We start from the raw sequence: 24,261 nt of genomic DNA, 5'->3' as shown, positions 1-24,261 counted from the left end.
TGTCATCTATCTGTCTATCTATGTATCTATCTGTCTATCTATCTATCTATCTATCTCTCTGTCTATCTATCTATCTATCTGTCATCTATCTGTCTATCTATGTATCTATCTGTCTATCTATCTGTCTATCTATCTGTCTATCTATCTATCTATCTGTCTATCTATCTGTCTATCCATCTATCTATCTATCTATCTCTCTGTCTATCTATCTATCTATCTATCTATCTATCTATCTATCTATCTATCTATCTATCTATCTATCTATCTCTCTGTCTATCAATCTATCTATCTATCTATCTATCTATCTATCTATCTATCTATCTATCTATCTACCTATCTATCTCTCCGTCTATCAAACTATCTATCTATCTATCTGTCTATCAATCTATCTATCTTTCTATCTGTCTATCTATCTGTCTATCTATCTGTCTATCTATCTTTCTATCTGTCTATCTAGCTGTCTATCTATCTGTCTATCTATCTGTCTATCTCTCTGCTGCCCCTCTCTCTCTGTCTCATTCCCTCTCTAGACGTGCGGCATGGTGGCACAGTGGTTAGCACTGCTGCCTCACAGCTCCAGGGACCCAGGTTCAATTCCGGCCTCGCGTCACTGTCTGTGCGGAGTCTGCACGTTCTCCCCATGTCTGCGTGGGTTTCCTCCGGGTGCTCCAGTTTCCTCCCACAGTCCAAAGGTGTTAGTTGGATGGGCCATGCGGTGGATCGGCCATGCGGTGGGTTAGCCATGCGGTGGACAGGCCATGCGGTGGATTGGCCATGCGGTGGATTGGCCATGCGGTGGATTGGCCATGCGGTGGACAGGCCATGCGGTGGATGGGCCATGCGGTGGATGGGCCATGCGGTGGACAGGCCATGCGGTGGATGGGCCATGCGGTGGATGGGCCATGCGGTGGACAGGCCATGCGGTGGACAGGCCATGCGGTGGACAGGCCATGCGGTGGATTGGCCATGCGGTGGATCGGCCATGTGGTGGACAGGCCATGCGGTGGATCGGCCATGCAGTGGATGGGCCATGCGGTGGATGGGCCATGCGGTGGATTGGCCATGCGGTGGATGGGCCATGCGGTGGATTGGCCATGCGGTGGATCGGCCATGCGGTGGATTGGCCATGCGGTGGATGGGCCATGCGGTGGATCGGCCATGCGGTGGATCGGCCATGCGGTGGACAGGCCATGCGGTGGATTGGCCATGCGGTGGATGGGCCATGCGGTGGATCGGCCATGCGATGGATGGGCCATGCGGTGGATAGGCCATGCAGTGGATGGGCCATGCAGTGGATGGGCCATGCGGTGGATCGGCCATGCGGTGGATTGGCCATGCGTGGATTGGCCATGCGGTGGATCGGCCATGCGGTGGATTGGCCATGCGGTGGATCGGATATGCGGTGGATCGGCCATGCGGTGGATCAGCCATGCGGTGGATTGGCCATGCGGTGGATCGGCCATGCGGTGGATAGGCCATGCAGTGGATGGGCCATGCAGTGGATGGGCCATGCGGTGGATGGGCCATGCGGTGGATGGGCCATGCAGTGGATGGGCCATGCGGTGGATCGGCCATGCGGTGGGTTAGCCATGCGGTGGATTGGCCATGCGGTGGATCGGCCATGCGGTGGATCGGCCATGCGGTGGATTGGCCATGCGGTGGATTGGCCATGCGGTGGATCGGCCATGCGGTGGATTGGCCATGCGGTGGATTGGCCATGCGGTGGATTGGCCATGCGGTGGATTGGCCATGCAGTGGATTGGCCATGCGGTGGATCGGCCATGCGGTGGATTGGCCATGCGGTGGATCGGCCATGCGGTGGATTGGCCATGCGGTGGACAGGCCATGCGGTGGATTGGCCATGCAGTGGATCGGCCATGCGGTGGACAGGCCATGCGGTGGATTGGCCATGCAGTGGATGGGCCATGTGGTGGACAGGCCATGCGGTGGATCGGCCATGCGGTGGATCGGCCATGCGGTGGATTGGCCATGCGGTGGACAGGCCATGCGGTGGATCGGCCATGCGGTGGATCGGCCATGCGGTGGATTGGCCATGCGGTGGACAGGCCATGCGGTGGATCAGCCATGCGGTGGATCGGCCATGCGGTGGATTGGCCATGCGGTGGATCGGCCATGCGGTGGATTGGCCATGCGGTGGATCGGCCATGCGGTGGATTGGCCATGCGGTGGATGGGCCATGCGGTGGATTGGCCATGCGGTGGATGGGCCATGCGGTGGATTGGCCATGCGGTGGATTGGCCATGCGGTGGATGGGCCATGCGGTGGATCGGCCATGCGGTGGATGGGCCATGCGGTGGATGGGCCATGCGGTGGATTGGCCATGCAGTGGACAGGCCATGCGGTGGATCGGCCATGCGGTGGACAGGCCATGCGGTGGATGGGCCATGCGGTGGATGGGCCATGTGGTGGACAGGCCATGCGGTGGATGGGCCATGCGGTGGATCGGCCATGCGGTGGATTGGCCATGCGGTGGACAGGCCATGCGGTGGATGGGCCATGCGGTGGATCGGCCATGCGGTGGATTGGCCATGTGGTGGACAGGCCATGCGGTGGATGGGCCATGCGGTGGATCGGCCATGCGGTGGATTGGCCATGCGGTGGACAGGCCATGCGGTGGATTGGCCATGCGGTGGATGGGCCATGCGGTGGATTGGCCATGCGGTGGATGGGCCATGCGGTGGACAGGCCATGCGGTGGACAGGCCATGCGGTGGATTGGCCTCGATCGGCCATGCGGTGGATCGGCCATGCGGTGGATGGGCCATGTGGTGGATTGGCCATGCGGTGGATCGGCCATGCGGTGGATCGGCCATGCGGTGGACAGGCCATGCGGTGGATCGGCCATGCGGTGGACAGGCCATGCGGTGGATCGGCCATGCGGTGGATCGGCCATGCTAAATTGCCCTTAGTGTCCAAAATATAAAGTGGGTATACGGTGTTATAGGGACAGGGTGGAGGTGTGGGCTGATGTTGGGTCCTCTTTCCAAGGGTCGGTGCAAACTCGATGGGCCGAGTGGCCTCCTTCTGCACCGTAAAGTTTATGATATCCCTCTTTGTATGTTTCAATCCTTCTCTATATCCCTCTCTCTTTGTTTCCTTCCATCTCTATAATCCCTCTCTCTGTATATCTTTGTCGCTCAGTCTTATTCCCTCTCTATATCCCTCTATCTATATATAATTCCCTCTCTCTGTGTCTCATTCCCTCTCTATATTCCTCTGTCTATATATAATTCCCTCTCTCTGTGTCTCATTCCCTCTCTATATCCCTCTATCTATATATAATTCCCTCTCTCTGTGTCTCATTCCCTCTCTATATCCCTCTATCTATATATAATTCCCTCTCTCTGTGTCTCATTCCCTCTCTATATCCCTCTATCTATATATAATTCCCTCTCTCTGTGTCTCATTCCCTCTCTATATCTCTCTGTCACTTTCCCTCTCGCTCTCTCGCTTTTTAAAAATTCATTCCACAGGATGTGTGCGTCGTTGGCCGGGCCCTGCATTTATTGCCCCTCCCTAGTTGCCCGTCAGGAGGTGGTGGGTGATCCGCCATCTTGAAACGCTACAGTCCTTGGGGTGTAGGCACACCCACCGTGCTGTTAGGGAGGGAGTTCCAGGATGTTGCCCCAGTGACAGTGAAGGAACGGACGATATATTTCCCAGTCGGGGCGTTGAGTGACTTGGAGGGAAACCTCCAGGTGGTGGGGTTCCCAGGTATCTGCTGCCCTTGTCCTTCTAGATGGTAGTGGTTATCTGTTTGGAAGGAGCTGCCGAAGGAACCTTGGTGAGTTACTGCAGTGCAGCTTGAAGATGGGACACACGGCTGCCACTGTTCATCGTGATGGAGGGAATTAATGTTTATGGAAGGAGGAGCAATAAAGCGGGGCTGCTTTGGACTGAATGGTGTTGAGCTTCTTGAGTGTTGTTGGAGCCGCCACTCATCCAGGCAAGTGGAGACTATCCCATCACACTCCTGACTTGTGTCCTTGTCGATGGTGGACAGGCTTTGGGGGGAGTCAGGAGGTGAGTTACTCTCCGCAGGATTCCCAGCCTCTGACCTGCTCTGAGAGCCACAGTATTAATGTGGCTGGGTCCAGTTCAGTTTCTGTTCACTGGTAACCCCCAGGATGGTGATTGTGGGGGATTCAGTGATGGTAATGCCATTGAATGTCAAGGGGTGGTGGTTAGATTCTCTCTGGTTGGCGATGGTCATTACCTGGCACTTATGTGGCGGGAGTGAAACTTGCCACGTCGGCTCAAGCCTGATATTGTCCAGGTCTCGCTGCATTTATTCCCTGTCTCACCTTTCTGTCTCTGTCTCTTTATCTCTCACACTCCCTCTCTCTGTCTATCTATTTCAGTCTCTCTTTCTGCCTCTCCATCACTCTCCATATCTCTCTCCCTCTCTCTCTTTCCCCCGATCTCTTTCTCTCTCTGTCTACCTTTGTATTTGTTCTGTCTCTATTTCTGTCTTTCTGTGTCCCTCTCTCTGTCCCTCTCTCTCTCTCTCTCTCTCTCTGTCCCTCTCTCTTTCTCGGTCCCTTCCTCTGTATCTGTCCCTATCTCACTCAGTCTTTCCCCTTTTCTGTCCCTCTCTCTGTCTCTATTTCTGTCTTTCTGTGTCCCTCTCTCTGTCTCTCTGTCTCGGTCCCTTCTTCTGTATCTGTCCCTATCTCACTCAGTCTTTCCCCTTTTCTGTCCCTCTCTCTGTCTCTATTTCTGTCTTTCTGTGTCCCTCTCTCTGTCCCTCTCTCTCTCTCTCTCTCTCTGTCCCTCTCTCTCTGTCCCTCTCTCTCTCTCTCTTGGCCCCTTCCTCTGTATCTGTCCCTATCTCACTCAGTCTTTACCCTTTTCTGTCTCTCTCACTGTCTCTCTCCCACACTCTCTCCATCTCTCTTTGTCTCCTCCTCTCTCACTCTCTCTGTCTCTCTGTCTTTGCCTCCATCAGTCTATCTCAGACCCACCCACAAGTTCTGACTCTAAGATTGTTCACAGGAGGGCGACAAAGAGTAAGAATTAATGGGTCCTTTTCACATTGGTAGGCAGTAACCAGCGGGGTACCACAGGGATCGGTGCTGGGACCCCCAGCTATTCACAATATATATTAATGATTTGGGTGTAACATCCCAAAGTTTGCAGCTGATACCAAGTTGGGTGGGAGGGTGAACTGTGACGAGGATGCAGAGAATGAGGGGAGAATCTCATAGATTCTAACAGGACTGGACAGGGTAGAGGCAGGGAAGAAGTTACCAATGATGGGTGTGTCCAGGACCAGGGCCAGGATTCTCCCCTACCCGGCGGGGCCGGGGGTCCCAGTCGGGCCGGAGTGGCTCCCGCTCTGCCTGCCGGCATAAACGGCCTTTGGCGCCCCGCCAGCCGGGGCCGAAAGGCCTTCGCCGGCCGGCGGAAGTCCGTGCATGCGGCGGTGCGTCAGCGGTTGCTGACGTCATACCGGCGCATGTGCAGGGGAGAGGGGGGGTCTCTTCCGCCTCCGCCATGGTGAAGGCCAAGGTGGGGCAGAAGAAAAGGAGTGCCCCCATGGCACAGTTCTGCCCGCCGATCGGTGGGCCCTGATCGCGGGCCAGGCCACCTCGGGGGCACCCCCCGGGGTCAGATCGTCCGGCGCCCCTCCCAGGACCCTGGCGCCCTCCCGCGCCGCCAATCCCACCGACATCAAACGTGCTTTGATTCCCGCCGGCGGGAGAGGCCTGTCAGCGGCGGGACTTCGGCCTATCGCTGGCCAAAAGGACTCCTCCTGCTCCGATCTTCCATGTATCTATGTATGTAGCCTGCAGCAAGATCTGGCCAGGTTGGGCGAGTGGGAAAATCAATGGCAGATGCAGTATAATTTGGATAAGTGTGAGGTTATTCATTTTGGAAGCAAAAACAGGAAGGCAGATTACTACCTGAATGGTTGTAAATTGGGAGAGGGGAGTGTGCAGCGGGACCTGGATGTCCTTGTGCACCAGTCGCTGAAGGTAAGCATGGAGGTGCAGCAGGCGGTAAAGAAGGCTAATGGTATGTTGGCCTTCATTGTGAGAGGATTCGAGTATAGAAGCAGGGATGTGTTGCTGCAATTGTACAGGGCCTTGGTGAGGCCGCACCTGGAGTATTGAGTGCAGTTTTGGTCTCCTTCTCTGAGGAAGGATGTTCTTGCTCTCGAGGGAGGAGCAGCGAAGGTTTACCAGACTGATTCCAGGGATGGCGGGACTGACGTACGAGGTAGAGATTGACTCGGTTGGGATTGTTCTCGCTGGAGTTCAGAAGAATGAGGGGGGAATCTGATAGAGACTTTATACAATTAAGGGGCTGGTATGACACAGTGAGGTTGTAATGCAGAACAAGCCAGCAGCGTGGGTTCAATTCCCGTACCAGCCTCCCCAAACAGGTGCCAGAATATGGCGACTAGGGGATTTTCACAGTAACTTCATTGAAACCTACATGTGACAATAAGCGATTATTATTATTATTATTATTAAAATTCTAACAGGACGAGAGAGGGTAGATGCAGGGAAGATGCAGGGTGTGTCCAGAACGAGGGCTTACAGCCTGAGGATTCAGGGTTAACCATTTCAGACAGAGATTAGGAGATATTTCTTCACCCAAAGAGTGGTGAGCCTGTGGAATTCATTACCACAGGAAGTAGTTGATGCTAAAACTTTGAATATATTCAAGAGGCGGCTGGATATAGACTTGGGGAGAATGGGATCAAAGGCTACGGGGAGAAAGCAGGTTTAGGCTATTGAGGGTGTCTCTGTGGCACTGCCAGGCTGTCAGGGGCACTGCAAGGGTACCAGACTGGCTGTGCTATATCGGCAAGTAGGCATTTTGCCAGCATTGGGGGTGGGTGTCATGCCTGTATGTGGTGGGGTGCGGTGGGTGGGCGGGGGGGGGGGGGGGGGGGGGGAGAGGGGAATGCCCCAAAAGGTGAGTTGGTGGAGGTCCCAGGATGCGTTGGACCCCTCAGTTATGAAAATGACAGTAAGTGTGGCCTTGGGATGGCGTTCCCCACTGGGGCTCGAAATAGCAAGAGTGAGAGAGAGAGTGCCGTTAGATACGGAGCACAGGAACAACCCCATTAATATAGCGAGAGGGAGAGAGAGAGAGAGAGTGCCGTTAGATACGGAGCACAGGAACAACCCCATTAATATAGCGAGAGGGAGAGAGAGAGAGAGAGAGAGAGAGAGTGCCGTTAGATACGGAGCACAGGAACAACCCCATTAATATAGCGAGAGAGAGAGAGTGCCGTTAGATACGGAGCACAGGAACAACCCCATTAATATAGCGAGAGAGAGAGAGTGCCGTTAGATACGGAGCACAGGAACAACCCCATTAATATAGCGAGAGAGAGAGAGTGCCGTTAGATACGGAGCACAGGAACAACCCCATTAATATAGCGAGAGAGAGAGAGAGAGAGAGAGAGAGTGCCGTTAGATACAGAGCACAAAAACAACTCTATCAATATAGCGAGAGAGGGAGAGAGAGTGCCGTTAGATACGGAGCACAAAAACAACTCTATCAATATAGCGAGAGAGAGAGAGAGAGAGAGTGCCGTTAGATACAGAGCACAGGAACAACCCCATTAATATAGCGAGAGAGAGAGAGAGAGAGAGAGTGCCGTTAGATACGGAGCACAGGAGCAACCCCATTAATATAGCGAGAGAGAGAGAGAGAGAGAGAGTGCCGTTAGATACGGAGCACAGGAACAACCCCATTAATATAGCGAGAGAGAGAGAGAGAGTGCCGTTAGATACGGAGCACAGGAACAACCCCATTAATATAGCGAGAGAGAGAGAGAGAGGGTGCCGTTAGATACGGAGCACAGGAGCAACCCCATTAATATAGCGAGAGAGAGAGAGAGAGAGAGAGAGTGCCGTTAGATACGGAGCACAGGAACAACCCCATTAATATAGCGAGAGAGAGAGTGCCGTTAGATACGGAGCACAGAAACAACCCCATTAATATAATGAGAGAGAGAGAGAGAGTGCCGTTAGATACGGAGCACAGGAGCAACCCCATTAATATAGCGAGAGAGAGAGAGAGAGAGAGAGAGTGCCGTTAGATACGGAGCACAGGAACAACCCCTTTAATATAGCGAGAGAGAGAGTGCCGTTAGATACGGAGCACACAAACAACTATCAATATAGCGAGAGAGACAGAGAGAGAGAGTGCCGTTAGATACGGAGCACAAAAACAACTCTATCAATGTAGCGAGAGAGAGAGAGAGAGAGTGCCGTTAGATACAGAGCACAGGAACAACCCCATTAATATAGCGAGAGAGAGAGAGAGAGTGCCGTTAGATACGGAGCACAGGAACAACCCCATTAATATAGCGAGACAGAGAGAGAGAGTGCCGTTAGATACGGAGCACAGGAACAACCCCATTAATATAGCGAGAGAGAGAGAGAGAGAGTGCTGTTAGATACAGAGCACAGGAACAACCCCATTAATATAGCGAGAGAGAGAGAGAGAGAGTGCCGTTAGATACGGAGCACAGGAACAACCCCATTAATATAGCGAGAGAGAGAGAGAGAGAGAGAGAGAGTGCCGTTAGATACGGAGCACAGGAACAACCCCATAATATAGCGAGAGAGAGAGAGAGAGAGAGTGCCGTTAGATACGGAGCACAGGAACAACCCCATTAATATAGCGAGAGAGAGAGAGAGTGCCGTTAGATACGGAGCAGAGGAACAGCCCCATTAATATAGCGAGAGGGAGAGTGCCGTTAGATACGGAGCACAGGAACAACCCCATTAATATAGCAAGAGAGAGTGCCATTTGATCCGGAGCACAGGAACAACCCCATTAATATAGCGAGAGAGAGAGTGCCGTTAGATACGGAGCACACGGACAACCCCATTAATATAGCGAGAGAGAGAGAGAGTGCCGTTAGATACAGAGCACAGGAACATCCCCATCAATATAGCGAGAGAGAGTGCCGTTAGATACGGAGCAGAGGAACAGCCCCATTAATATAGCGAGAGAGAGAGTGCCGTTAGATACAGAGCACAGGAACAACCCCATCAATATAGAAAGAGAGAGTGCCATTAGATACGGAACACAGGAACAACCCCATCAATATAGCGAGAGAGAGTGCCGTTAGATACGGAGCAGAGGAACAGCCCCATTAATATAGCGAGAGAGAGAGTGCCGTTAGATACGGAGCAGAGGAACAGCCCCATTAATATAGCGAGAGAGAGAGTGCCGTTAGATACGGAGCACAGGAACAACCCCATCAATATAGCGAGAGAGAGAGAGAGAGTGCCATTAGATACGGAGCACAGGAACAACCCCATTAATATAGGGAGAGAGAGAGAGAGTGCCGTTAGACACAGAGCACAGGAACAACCCCATCAATATAGCGAGAGAGAGAGAGAGTGCCGTTAGATACGGAGCACAGGAACAACCCCATCAATATAGCGAGAGAGAAAGAGAGAGAGAGAGAGAGAGAGTGCCGTTAGATACGGAGCACAGGAACAACCCCATCAATATAGCGAGAGAGAGAGTGCCATTAGATATGGAGCACAGGCACAACCCCATTAATATAGCGAGAGAGAGAGAGAGAGTGCCGTTAGATACGGAGCACAAGAACAACCCCATTAATATAGCGAAAGAGAGAGAATGGCGGTAGATACAGAGCACAAGAACTACCCGATCAATATGGCGAGAGAGAGAGTGCCGTTAGATACGGAGCACAGGCACATCCCCATTAATATAGCGAGAGAGAGAGAGTGCCGTTAGATACAGAACACAAGAACAACCCCATCAATATAGCGAGAGAGAGAGAGAGAGAGAGTGCCGTTATATATGGAGCACAGGAACAGCCCCATTAATATAGCGAGTGAGAGAGTGCCGTTAGATGGGGCCTCACGGTAGCATGGTGGTTAGCATCAATGCTTCACAGCTCCAGGGTCCCAGGTTCGATTCCCGGCTGGGTCACTGTCTGTGTGGAGTCTGCACGTCCTCCCCGTGTGTGCGTGGGTTTCCTCCGGGTGCTCCGGTTTCCTCCCACAGTCCAAAGATGTGCGGGTTAGGTGGATTGGCCATGCTAAATTGCCCGTAGTGTAAGGTTAATGGGGGGATTGTTGGGTTACGGGTATACGGGTTACGTGGGTTTAAGTAGGGTGATCATTGATCGGCACAACATCGAGGGCCGAAGGGCCTGTTCTGTGCTGTACTGTTCTATGTTCAGATACGGAGCACAGGAACAACCCCATTAATATAGCGAGAAAGAGAGAGAGTGCCGTTAGATACGGAGCAGAGGAACAACCCCATCAATATAGCGAGAGAGAGAGAGAGTGCCGTTAGATACAGAGCCACAACAACCCCATTAATATAGCGAGAAAGAGAGAGAGTGCCGTTAGATACGGAGCAGAGGAACAACCCCATCAATATAGCGAGAGAGAGAGAGAGTGCCGTTAGATACAGAGCCACAACAACCCCATTAATATAGCGAGAAAGAGAGAGAGTGCCGTTAGATACGGAGCAGAGGAACAACCCCATCAATATAGTGAGAGAGAGAGAGAGTGCCGTTAGATACAGAGCCACAACAACCCCATTAATATAGCGAGAAAGAGAGAGAGAGAGTGCCATTAGATACGGAGCACAGGAACAACCCCATTAATATAGCGAGAGAGAGAGTGCCGTTAGATACGGAGCACAGGAACAACCCCATCAATATAGTGAGAGAGAGAGAATGCTGTTAAAAAGCGGAGCACAGGAGCAACGCCCCCTAATCCCACTCAGAACCAACTGTGCTTTCTTTTGATTAGATTCACCCTCTTTGTCTGTGTGCCTTTCTCTCTGTCTCTCTCTCTCTCTCTCTCTGTCACTCCCTCTCACTTTCTGTCTCTGTCTCTTTCTCTCTCCTTCTTTCTCTCTCTCCCTCTCAGTCCCTCTCTCTCTCTCTCTTTCTGCATGTCTCTCTCTGTCACTCCCTCGCTTCTCTCTCTTTCTTCCTGTCTCTCAGTTCCTCTCCCTGCGTGTCTGTCTCTCTTTCTGCGTGTTGCTCTCTGTCACTCTCTCTCTCTCTCTCTCTCAGTCCCACTCTGTGTGTCCCTCACTCTCTTTGCGTGCGTTTCTCTCTGTCTTTCTAACTGTCCGTTTCTCCCTCACATTCTCTCTTTCACTCTCCCTCTGCCTCCTGTGCCTTTCACACTCTCCATCTTTCTCTATCTCTCCATGTATCTGTTACCTTCCTGCTATCGTCCTGTCATTCCTGTTTCGGCACGGTGCAGTTTCCCATCAACCTTCAGTCTTGCTGTCTGTATCTCTAGCCGGACCCAATCGTGGCGAGGACAGCAGATCGAACACATTGTAATCCATACACACGATGGTCGGGCCCAGAATTTATTGCCCAACCCTAATTGCCCCTTGAGCAGGTGGTGGGTGAGCCGCCATCTTGAAATGCTGCAGTCCTTGAGGTGTAGGTACACCCACTGTGCTGTTAGGGAGGGAGTTCCAGGTTGTTGCCCCAGCGACAGTGAAGGAACTGCCGATATATTTCCCAATCGGGGCGGTGAGTGACTGGGAGGGGAACCTCCAGGTGGTGGGGTTCCCAGGTATCTGCTGCCCCTTGTCCCTCTGGATGGTAGAGGTGGAGGGTTTGGAAGGTGCTGTCGAAGGAGCCTTGGCCAATCGCTGCAGAGCATCTTGTAGACGGTACACACGGCTGCTGCTGTGTGTTGGTGTTGGAGGGAGTGAATGTCTGTGGGGTGGGGTGTCGATCGAGCGGGGCTGCTTTGTCCTGGATGGTGTTGAGCTTCTCGAGTGTTGTTGGAGCCGCCACTCATCCAGGCAAGTGGAGACTATCCCAACACACTCCTGACTTGTGTCCTTGTAGATGGTGGACAGGCTTTGGGAGGGGGTCAGGAGGTGAGTTACTCTCCGCAGGATTCCCAGCCTCTGACCTGTCCTGGTAGCCACAGTATTAATGTGGCTGGGTCCAGTTCAGCTTCTGTTCACTGGTAACCCCCAGGATGTTGATTGTGGGGGATTCAGTGATGGTAATGCCATTGAATGTCAAGGGGTGGTGGTTAGATTCTCTCTGGTTGGCGATGGTCATTACCTGGCACTTATGTGGCGGGAGTGAAACTTGCCACGTCGGCTCAAGCCTGATATTGTCCAGGTCTCGCTGCATTTATTCCCTGTCTCACCTTTCTGTCTCTCTGTCTCTTTATCTCTCACTCTCCCTCTCTCTGTCTATCTATTTCTGTCTCTCTTTCTGCCTCTCCATCACTCTCCATATCTCTCCCTCTCTCTCTTTCCCCCGATCTCTTTCTCTCTCTGTCCCTACCTTTGTATTTGTTCTGCCTCTATTTCTGTCTCTGTGTCCCTCTCTCTGCCTCTCTTTCTGTCCCTCTCTCTCTCTCTCTCGGTCCCTTCCTCTCTGTCTGTCCCTATCTCACTCAGTCTTTCCCCTTTTCTGTCTCTCTTTCACTGTCTCTCTCCCACACTCTCTCCATCTCTCTTTGTCTCCCCCTCTCTCCAGGTGGTGGGGTTCCCAGGTATCAAAGAGAACAAAGAACAAAGAAAATTACAGCACAGGAACAGGCCCTTCGGCCCTCCCAGCCTGCGCCGATTCAGATCCTTTATCTAAACCTGTCTCCTATTTTCCAAGGTCTACTTCCCTCTGTTCCCGCCCGTTCATATACCTGTCTAGATGCTTCTTAAATGATGCTATCATGCCCGCCTCTACCACCTCCGCTGGTAAAGCGTGCCAGGCACCCACCACCCTCTGCGTAAAAAACTTTCCACGCACATCTCCCTTAAACTTTCCCCCTCTCACCTTGAAATCGTGACCCCTTGTAACTGACACCCCCACTCTTGGGAAAAGCTTGTTGCTATCCACCCTGTCCATACCTCTCATAATTTTGTAGACCTCAATTAGGTCCCCCCTCAACCTCCATCTTTCCAACGAAAACAATCCTAATCTACTCAACCTTTCTTCATAGCTAGCACCCTCCATACCAGGCAACATCCTGGTGAACCTCCTCTGCACCCTCTCCAAGGCATCCACATCCTTCTGGTAATGTGGCGACCAGAACTGCACGCAGTATTCCAAATGTGGCCGAACCAAAGTCCTATACAACTGTAACATGACCTGCCAACTCTTGTACTCAATACCCCGTCCGATGAAGGCAAGCATGCTGTATGCCTTCTTGACCACTCTATCAACCTGCGTTGCCACCTTCAGGGTACAATGGACCTGAACTCCCAGATCTCTCTGCACATCAATTTCCCCCAAGACCCTTCCATTGACCATATAGTCCGCTCTTGAATTTGATCTTCCAAAATGCATCACCTCGCATTTGCCTGGATTGAACTCCATCTGCCATTTCTCTGCCCAACTCTCCAATCTATCTATATTTTGTTGTATTCTCTGACAGTCCTCCTCGCTATCTGCAACTCCACCAATCTTAGTATCATCTGCAAACTTGCTAATCAGACCACCTATACCTTCCTCCAGGTCATTTATATAGATCACAAACAGCAGTGGTCCGAGCACGGATCCCTGTGGAACACCACTAGTCACCCTTCTCCATTTTGAGACACTCCCTTCCACCACTACTCTCTGTCTCCTGTTGCCCAGCCAGTTCTTTATCCATCTAGCTAGTACACCCTGAACCCCATACTACTTCACTTTTTCCATCAACCTGCCATGGGAAACCTTATCAAACGCCTTACTAAAGTCCATGTATACGACATCTACAGGCCTTCCCTCATCAATTAACTTTGTCACTTCCTCAAAGAATTCTATTAGGTTTGTAAGACATGACCTTCCCTGCACAAAACCATGCTGCCTATCACTGATAAGTCTATTTTCTTCCAGATGTGAATAGATCCTATCCCTCAGTATCTTCTCCAACAGTTTGCCTACCACTGACGTCAAGCTCACAGGTCTATAATTCCCTGGATTATCCCTGCTACCCTTCTTAAACAAAGGGACAACATTAGCAATTCTCCAGTCCTCCGGGACCTCACCCGTGCTCAAGGATGCTGCAAAGATATCTGTTAAGGCCCCAGCTATTTCGACCCTCGCTTCCCTCAGTAACCTGGGATAGATCCCATCCGGTCCTGGGGACTTGTCCACCTTAATGTCTTTCAGAATACCCAAAACTTCCCCCTTCCGTATGACAACTTGACCGAGAGTATTTAAACATCCATCCCTAGCCTCAACATCCATCTTGTCCCTCTCCTTTGTGAATACCGATGCAAAGTACTCATTAAGAATCTCACCCATTTCCTTTGAGTCCACGCATAAATTTCCTCTTTTGTCTTTGAGTGGGCCAATCCTTTCTCTAGTTACCCTCTTGCTCCTTACATACGAATAAAAGGCTTTGGGATTTTCCTTAATCCTGTTAGCCAAAGATATTTCATGACCCCTTTTAGCCCTCTTTATTGCGCGTTTGAGATTCGTCCTACTTTCCCAATATTCCTCCAAAGATTCATCAGTTTTGAGTTGCCTCGATCCTATGTATGCTTCCTTTTTCATCTTAGCTCGTCTCACAATTTCACCCGTCATCCATGGTTCCCTAATCTTGCCATTTCTATCTTTCATTTTCACAGGAACATGTCTGTCCTGCACTCTAATCAACCTTTCCTTAAAAGACTTCCACATTTCAAATGTAGATTTACCCTTAAACAGCTGCTTCCAATCCACATTCCCTAGCTCCTGCCGAATTTTGTTATACTCTGCCTTTCCCCAATTTAGCACTCTTCCTTTCGGACCACTCCTGTCGTTGTCCATGAGTATTCTAAAACTTACGGAATTGTGATCGCTATTCCCAAAGTAATCACCGACTGAAACATCAACCACCTGGCTGGGATCGTTCCCCAATACCAGGTCCAGTATGGCCCCTTCCCGAGTTGGACTATTTACATACTGCTCTAAAAAACTCTCCTGGATGCTCCTTACAAACTCTGCTCCATCTACGCCTCCAACACTACACGAATCCCATTCAATGTTGGGGAAGTTAAAATCTCCCATCACAACCACCCTATTGCTCTGACATTTTTCTATAATCTGTCTTCATATTTGTACCTCTACTTCATGCTCGCTTTTGGGAGGCCTGTAGTCAAGTCCCAACAATGTTACTGCACCCTTCCTATTTCTCAGCTCTATCCATATTGCCTCAGTACTCGAATCCTCCATCGTGCCCTCCTTAATCACAGCTGTGATATCATCTCTGACGAGTAACGCAACTCCTCCACCCCTTCTACCTCCCTCTCTATCCCTCCTGAAGCATCTATACCCTGGGATATTCAGTTGCCAGTCCTGCCCTTCCCTCAACCAAGTCTCAGTAATACCAATAGCATCATATTCCCAGGTACTGATCCAAGCCCTAAGTTCATCTGCCTTACCTGCTACACTTCTCGCATTAAAGCAAATGCACCTCAGACCACCTTTACGTTCATCATCTCTTCCCTGTCCACTCTTCCCCTTAGTCACATTGAGTTTATTGTCTCGTACCTTACTGGCTTTAGTTGCTGCTTCTTTACTGACCTCTAACTTCCTAATCTGGTTCCCATCCCCCTGCCACATTAGTTTAAAACCTCCCCAGCAGTGTTAGCAAAAGCACCCCCTAGGACATTGGTTCTAGTCCTGCCCAGGTGTAGACCATCCGGTTTGTAATGGTCCCACCGCCCCCAGAACCGGTTCCAATGTCCCAAAAATATGAACCCCTCCCTCCTGCACCATCTCTCAAGCCACGTATTCATTCTGACTATTCTTGAATTTCTACTCTGACTGTCCCGTGGCACTGGTAGCAATCCTGAGATTACTACCTTTGAGGTCCTACTTTTAACTTATCTCCTAAATTCCGATTGTAGGACCTCATCCCTTTTTTTACCTATATCGTTGGTGCCTATATGCACCACGACAACTGGCTGTTCACCCTCCCCCTTCAGTATGTCCTGCAGCCGATCGGAGACATCCCTAACCCGAGCACCCGGGAGGCAACATACCATTCGGGAGTCTCGTTTTCGACCACAGAAACGCCTGTCCACTCCCCTTACAATTGAATCCCCTATGCCTATAGCCCTGCCAGTCTTTTTCCCGCCCTTCTGTACAGCAGAGCTAGCCATGGTGCCAGCAGATCTAACACACTGTGACACTGTCCCAGAGGGGGAAAGGACAGTGTATCTAACACACTGTGACACTGTCCCAGAGGGGGAAAGGACAGTGTATCTAACACACTGTGACACCCAGTCCCAAAGGGGGAAAGGACAGTGTATCTAACACACTGTGACACTGTCCCAGAGGGGAAAGGACAGTGTATCTAACACACTGTGACACTGTCCCAGAGGGGGAAAGGACAGTGTATCTAACACACTGTGACACCCGGTCCCAGAGGGAGAAAGGACAGTGTATCTAACACACTGTGACACTGCCCCAGAGGGGGAAAGGACAGTGTATCTAACACACTGTGACACCCGGTCCCAGAGAGGGAAAGGACAGTGTATCTAACACACTGTGACACTGTCCCAGAGGGGGAAAGGACAGTGTATCTAACACACTGTGACACTGTCCCAGAGGGGGAAAGGACAATGTATCTAACACACTGTAACACTGTCCCAGAGGGGGAAAGGACAGTGTATCTAACACACTGTGACACCCAGTCCCAGAGGGGGAAAGGACAGTGTATCTAACACACTGTGACACTGTCCCAGAGAGGGAAAGGACAGTGTATCTAACACACTGTGACACTGTCCCAGAGGGGGAAAGAATAGAATAGAATAGAACAGTGCAGCACAGAACAGGCCCTTCGGCCCTCGATGTTGTGCCGAGCGATGATCACCCTAGTCAAACCCACGAATCCACCCTCTCCCTGTAACCCAACAACCACCATTAACCTTACTTTTAGGACACAACGGGCAATTTATCATGGCAATCCACCTAACCCACACATCTTTGGACTGCGGGAGGAAACCGGAGCACCCGGAGGAAACCCACACACACACGAGGAGGACGTGCAGACTCCGCACAGAAAGTTACCCAGCCGGGAATCGAAGCTGGGACCCTGGAGCTGTGAAGCATTTATGCTAACCACCATGCAACCGTGCTGCCCAAAAAGGACAGTGTATCTAACACACTGTGTCACTGCCCCAGAGGGGGAAAGGACAGTGTATCTAACACACTGTGACACCCGGTCCCAGAGGGGGAAAGGACAGTGTATCTAACACACTGTGACACCCAGTCCCAGAGGGGGAAAGGACAGTGTATCTAACACACTGTGACACTGTCCCAGAGGGGGAAAGGACAGTATATCTAACACACTGTGACACTGTCCCAGAGGGGGAAAGGACAGTGTATCTAACACACTGTGACACCCGGTCACAGAGGGGGAAAGGACAGTGTATCTTACACACTGTGACACTGTCCCAGTGGGGAAAAGACAGTGTATCTAACACATTGTGACACCCGGTCCTAGAGGGGGAAAGGACAGTGTATCTAACACACTGTGACACTGTCCCAGAGGGGGAAAGGACAGTATATCTAACACACTGTGACACTGTCCCAGAGGGAGAAAGGACAGTGTATCTAACACACTGTGACACCCAGTCCCAGAGGGGGAAAGGACAGTGTATCTAACACACTGTGACACCCGGTCCCAGAGGGGGAAAGGACAGTGTATCTAACACACTGTGACACTGTCCCAGAGGGGGAAAGGACAGTGTATCTAACACACTGTGATACCCGGTCCCAGAGGGGGAAAGGACAGTGTATCTAACACACTGTGACACCCGGTCCCAGAGGGGGAAAGTACAGTGTATCTAACACACTGTGACACTGTCCCAGAGGGGGAAAGGACAGTGTATCTAACACACTGTGACACTGTCCGAGAGGGGGGAAGGACAGTGTATCTAACACACTGTGACACTGCCCCAGAGGGGGAAAGGACAGTGTATCTAACACACTGTGACACTGCCCCAGAGGGGGAAAGGACAGTGTATCTAACACACTGTGACACCCGGTCCCAGAGGGGGAAAGGACAGTGTATCTAACACTGTGACACTGTCCCAGAGGGGGAAAGGACAGTGTATCTAACACACTGTGACACCCGGTCCCAGAGGGGGAAAGGACAGTGTATCTAACACACTGTGACACTGTCCCAGAGGGGGAAAGGACAGTGTATCTAACACACTGTGACACCCGGTCCCAGATGGGGAAAGGTCAGTGTATCTAACACACTGTGATACCCGGTCCCAGAGGGGGAAAGGACAGTGTATCTAACACACTGTGACACCCGGTCCCAGAGGGGGCAAGGACAGTGTATCTAACACACTGTGACACTGTCCCAGAGGGGGAAAGGACAGTGTATCTAACACACTGTGACACGGTCCCAGAGGGGGAAAGGACAGTGTATCTAACACACTGTGACACTGTCCCAGAGGGGGAAAGGACAGTGTATCTAACACACAGTGACACTGTCCCAGAGGGGGAAAGGACAGTGTATCTAACACACTGTGACACTGTCCCAGAGGGGGAAAGGACAGTGTATCTAACACACTGTGACACTGTCCCAGAGGGGGAAAGGACAGTGTATCTAACACACTGTGACACTATCCCAGAGGGGGAAAGGACAGTGTATCGAACATACTGTGACACTGTCCCAGAGGGGGGAAAGGACAGTGTATCTAACACACTGTAACACTGTCCCAGAGGGCGAAAGGACATTGTATCTAACACACTGTGACACTGTCCCAGAGGGGGAAAGGACAGTGTATCTAACACACTGTGACACCCGGTATCAGCGGGGGAAAGGACAGTGTATCTTACACACTGTGACACTGTCCCAGAGGGGGAAAGGACAGTGTACCTAACGCACTGTGACACCCGGTCCCAGAGGGGGAAAGGACAGTGTATCTAACACACTGTGACACTATCCCAGAGGGGGAAAGGACAGTGTATCTAACACACTGTGACACTGTCCCAGAGGGGGAAAGGACAGTGTATCTAACACACTGTGACACTGTCCCAGAGGGGGGAAAGGACAGTGTATCTAACACACTGTTACACTGTCCCAGAGGTGGAAAGACAGTGTATCTAACACACTGTGACACCCGGTCCCAGAGGGGGAAAGGACAGTGCATCTAACACACTGTGACACCCGGTCCCAGAGGGGGAAAGGACAGTGTATCTAACACACTGTGACACCCGGTCCCAGAGGGGGAAAGGACAGTCTATCTAACACACTGTGACACCCGGTCCCAGAGGGGGCAAGGACAGTGTATCTAACACACTGTGACACTGTCCCAGAGGGGGAAATGACAGTGTATCTAACACACTGTGACACGGTCCCAGAGGGGGAAAGGGCAGTGTATCTAACACACTGTGACACTGTCCCAGAGGGGGAAAGGACAGTGTATCTAACACACAGTGACACTGTCCCAGAGGGGGAAAGGACAGTGTATCTAACACACTGTGACACTATCCCAGAGGGGGAAAGGACAGTGTATCTAACACACTGTGACACCCGGTATCAGAGGGGGAAAGGACAGTGTATCTAACACACAGTGACACTGTCCCAGAGGGGGAAAGGACAGTGTATCTAACACACTGTGACACTATCCCAGAGGGGGAAAGGACAGTGTATCTAACACACTGTGACACCCGGTCCCAGAGGGGGAAAGGACAGTGTATCTAACACACTGTGACACTATCCCAGAGGGGGAAAGGACAGTGTATCTAACACACTGTGACACCCGGTATCAGAGGGGGAAAGGACAGTGTATCTAACACACTATGACACCCGGTCCCAGAGGGGGAAAGGACAGTGTATCTAACACAGTGTTTTATTGATGACAGGTGGAGGAAATGGACCCATCGAATGTTACCCTTAATCGAACGTACAATCTCTCGGTGTGGTTAGCCAAAGAGGCATCCTCCCTCCTCGAGGTGTATGTAAGTACCAGGCCTACTCAATATGACAATTAATTACAGCCTCTTACTACCATTGCTCCTCTCTTTCTGTTCCGTTATGGTCTCTAAGTTTTGAATCTGTTGCACTGTGTGCGTGTGAGAGCACCTCTGCTTACTCCCAGTGTAGGAAAAGCCCATCTTCCCTTTGGCACGAGTGTTCAGTTAACCGATCTCACACCTGGTGTGGGCAGGGCCCAGGCTTCATTTCGGGCCTAGTGCTCAGTTAACCATCGAGAAGGAAAGAACAGTTTGGACCAGTATTATTATTTCCCAAATTTGCTGTTATTTCCTTCTGGGCAATCTCACTCCCAGTGTGGACAAGGCCCAGGCTTCATTTTGGACCTATGGCTCTGTTAGCTAATCTCACCCCAAATGTGAGTGTTGTGTTCTCTATTTTGCTTTACCTGGATGGCTTGGATGCGTAATGTTGAGTGAAGAGTGAAAGCTTGGTTAACGAACAAAACTGTAAATATATTGCACTACTAACGAAGATCATACGTAGAACATAGCATTTACAGTGCAGAAGGAGGCCATTCAGCCCATCGAGTCTGCACCCTACCCCAAGCCCGCACCTCCACCCTATCCCCATAACCCAGTAACCCCACCCAACACTAAGGACAATTATGGACACTAAGGGGCAATTTATCACGGCCAATCCACCTAACCTGCACATCTTTGGACTGTGGGAGGAAACCGGAGCACCCGGAGGAAACCCACGTACACACGGGGAGAACGATCAGACTCCGCACGGACAGTGATCCAAGCCGGGAATCGAACCTGGGACCCTGGAGCTGTGAAGCAATTGCACTAACCACTGTGCTACCTTGCTGCCCACAACTGCTCTCTCTCTCTAGCTAATTCCTCCTGCTGCCACCTTCATCTGTCTGTCTGTATCTTCTGACCCACAAGCCTCAGCGTCATCCCTTATATACTCATAGGACTAGCTCCTTCTAGTGGCTGTCTGCGTGCATTTCATTAACCCTTGCATTGCCTTCATGTACGGTCACACCACAGTGGGTAAAGCCCAGGCTTTGCTTTGGGCCTCGTGTTCAGTTAGCCAGTGAGGGATTCCTCCATAACCCCCCCCCCCCCCCCCCCCCTCCACACCGCCTCCTCCCCCACCCACTCCCACCCTCACACACACACTGAACAGGCTCCATTCTCAGAATGGGATCTATGCGATGCTATGCTGTAAATTTACACCATGATTGCACTCTGATCTCTTCGATCTTCTGGATGTTAACTCGGAAGTGAGTACTCACCCTCTCTCTGTATCCTCTTCCCGCAGAGTGATTTGCAGGGGTTCAGTGACCCACCGCCTGGCCTTCCTGCCTCCAAGCTACAGCTTCCTGTTGCCCCCGACGAGGACTGGGACCATGCACGCCGCCTTGGCCATCGCCGTGCCGCCTGCCTCCACCTGGCCGCCCGTCTGCGCCAGGTGCTGGGCGAGCAGCGGGAGCTGAATGAAACACGGCACCACCTCCACCAGCAGCTGCAGTTCGCTATCACTGGCCTCGAGGGCCTCGTCGCCAACCTGGGCCTCATCCTGTCCTCCCTCGGCTCACCGGCCCAGGGTGGTGGAGCGGCAGAGGGTGGGGAAGAGGAGGATGGAGGGAACCATGGATCCCCCAGCCCAACCCCGGGAATGACGCACTGGGAGGCCAAGGTCAAGGGTTACCACATAATTGCCCATTACAGCAACTGGATCAGCAGAATGGTGGAGGATCTAGAGAGGCTGAAAGACAACCTGGAGCCTGAGGCCTAGCTCAGAGTCATCAACGTGAACAATAGTAATGGCAGGAAAAACGACCAACGGCCTCAGGCCTAGCACTCAATTACCAGTAGGAACGGTTGGCAAGGGCATAAAACTGGCCAAAGGCCTGAGGTATAGCTCATACTCATCAACGTAAATAATTGGATTGGCGGGAGAAAAGGTCAAATGCCTCAGGCCTAGCACGTAATAAACAATAGGAACAATTGACAATTGCAAACAAAACAGACCAAAAGCCTGCGGTCTAGTTCATTCATTTAAACAATCGAAATAGCAAGAAAAATGGCCAAAGGCCTCAGGCCTAACCTTTAATTATCAATAGGAATATAATAGGAATATTAGCAATGAGATGGCAAAAAACTGGCTAAAATCCTGAAGCCTAGCTTATAGCCAACAATTTAAATATTGGAATGGTGGGGAAAATAGCAAAAGGTCGCGGACCTAGCACTTAATTACCAACAGGAACAATTGCCGATGTTCAAAGTTGGCCAGCTAAACCTCGGGCTTCACCCTTAATTATAAATAAAAGTGCACTGGAAGGGCTGAAACAGAGCTAAACATCTATAGGCCCAGCCACTTTAAACCTAGGCCAAGGTCGGGGCCCTTCCTGCCCAATGCCCCATCCCCAGTGAAGAGGCTAAGGCATGTCATTGGTCACCATGACAAGGAAAACAGTGAGCGGAGGGTGGCCAAGATCTGGGTGGGGGCAGGGAGATTGCCAGATGTCCCAGTGAAACCACAAGATTGGTTGAAGCCTGAGGCCTTGCTCTCAGAAGTGGTTAGAAAATGGTAGGCCGAGGGTTGAGCCAGAGGGCGGCAGTGGGTGAAGAGGGCACATAACCAGTGGATGTGGTTTTTTTGGACTTTGATAAGGCTTTCAGCAATGTCCCACATAAGAGATTAGTAAAATTAAAGCGCATGGGAATTAAGGCTAGTGTACTGAGATGGATAGAAAACCGGTTGGCAGACAGGAAACAAAGAGTAGGAATTAACAGATCTTTTTCAAATTGGCAGGCAGTGACTAGTGGGGTACCACAGGGATCGGTGGGGAGACCCCAGCTATTCACAATACTTGTGAATGATTTGGACGAGGGAACAAAATGTAATATCTCCAAATTTGCAGATGACAGCAAGTTGTGTGGGAGGGTGAGCTGTGAGGAGGAGGCAGAGATCCTTCAGAGTGATTTGGACAAGTTGAGGGAGTGGGTAAATGAATGGCAGATGAGGTACAGAGGGGGCGATTCTCCAATATGGAGCCCACGTGTTTGCGCCGTTGTGAACTCCGTCGCGTTTCATGACGGCGCAAACCGGGCCCGGGAACAACCGGTTCTGGCCGCCATAGGGGGCCAGCACAGCGCTGGAGCGGTTCACGCCGCTCCAGCCTCCTTTCCTAGCGCCAAATGTGCGCCGCACCAACCTGCGCATGCGCGGGGGACTTCTTTAGCGCGTCGGCCCAGACTCAACATGGCGTCGGTGTTCAGGGGCCGGCCACAGTACAGGAGCAGGGATGTGTTGCTACAATTGTAAGCCCGGGGGGGGGGGGGGGGGGGGGGAGAGAGGCCTGCCGATTGGTGGGCCCCGATCGCGGGCCAGACCCCATCGGAGGCCCCCTACCCCCGCCCCCACAGGCCGCCCCCCTGCCCGTTCGCGCAGAGTTCCCGCCGGCAGCGACCAGGGGTGAACGGCGCCGGCGGGACTCTGTCGGATCCGTGCGGCCGCTCGGCCCATCCGTGCTGGAGAATCGGCGGCCCCGCCGGTTCCAGCGACCCACGGACGGCGCCGTGCCAAACGCACCGGCGCAAATGGCACCGATTCTCCGAACGTCGGAGAATCGCACACTGGCATCGGGGCGTCGTGGCGTGGTTGCGGCGATTCTCCGGCCCGGCGCGGGGCTCGGAGAATCGGCCCCGTAATATCTCCAAATTTGCAGATGACCAAAGTTGGGTGGGAGGGTGAGCTGTGAGGAGGAGGCAGAGATACTTCAGTGGGATTTGGACAGGCTGAGTGAGTGGGGAACATGCATGGCAGATACAGTATAATGTGGGTAAATGGGAGGATATCCACTTGTGGCAGAAACGGGAAGGCAGATTATTATCTGGATGGCTATAGGTCGAGAGAGGCGAGTGTGTAACGGGACCTGGGTGTCCTTGTGTACCAGTCGCTGAAGGTAAGCATGCAGGTGCAGCAGGCGGTAAAGAAGGCTAATGGTATGTTGGCCTTCATTGCGAGAGGCTTTGAGTACAGGAGCAGGGATGTATTGCTGCAATTGTACAGGGCCTTGGTGAGGCCACACCTGGAGTATTGTGGGCAGTTTTGGTCTCCTTCCCTGAGGAAGGATGTTCTTGCTCTCGAGGGAGAGCAGCGAAGGTTTACCAGGCTGATTCCAGGGATGGCAGGACTGTCATATGAGGAGAGATTGACTGTATGTTTTCACAAAGCAGTTAGATACAGCAGTTGGGACGAAAGGGATCAAAGGCTATGGGGGAAAGCGGGATTAGGCTATTGAGTTGGATGATCAGCCATGATCATAATGAATAGCAGAGCAG

The 24,261-nt window shown here is 51.8% G+C and overlaps 1 protein-coding gene across 1 annotated transcript in view; it reads left to right on the top strand.

Annotated features, from left to right (window-relative positions):
• Positions 1-21,935, top strand: part of LOC119955014 (cardiotrophin-2-like) — a 25,006-nt gene extending 3,071 nt beyond the window's left edge. The window contains exons 2-3 of the mRNA XM_038780818.1: positions 19,831-19,926; positions 21,233-21,935. Of these exons, the coding sequence (XP_038636746.1) occupies positions 19,840-19,926; positions 21,233-21,709 (564 nt within the window). The 5' untranslated portion in view covers positions 19,831-19,839 and the 3' untranslated portion in view covers positions 21,710-21,935. The remainder of the gene's footprint in view (positions 1-19,830; positions 19,927-21,232) is intronic.
• The last annotated feature ends 2,326 nt before the right edge of the window (positions 21,936-24,261 follow it).

Source organism: Scyliorhinus canicula, chromosome 20 (assembly GCF_902713615.1).
Source record: "Scyliorhinus canicula chromosome 20, sScyCan1.1, whole genome shotgun sequence".
Classification (NCBI taxonomy): domain Eukaryota; kingdom Metazoa; phylum Chordata; class Chondrichthyes; order Carcharhiniformes; family Scyliorhinidae; genus Scyliorhinus; species Scyliorhinus canicula.
The sequence above is the reverse complement of the archived record's forward strand: the minus strand, read 5'-3'. Positions and strand labels throughout refer to the sequence as shown.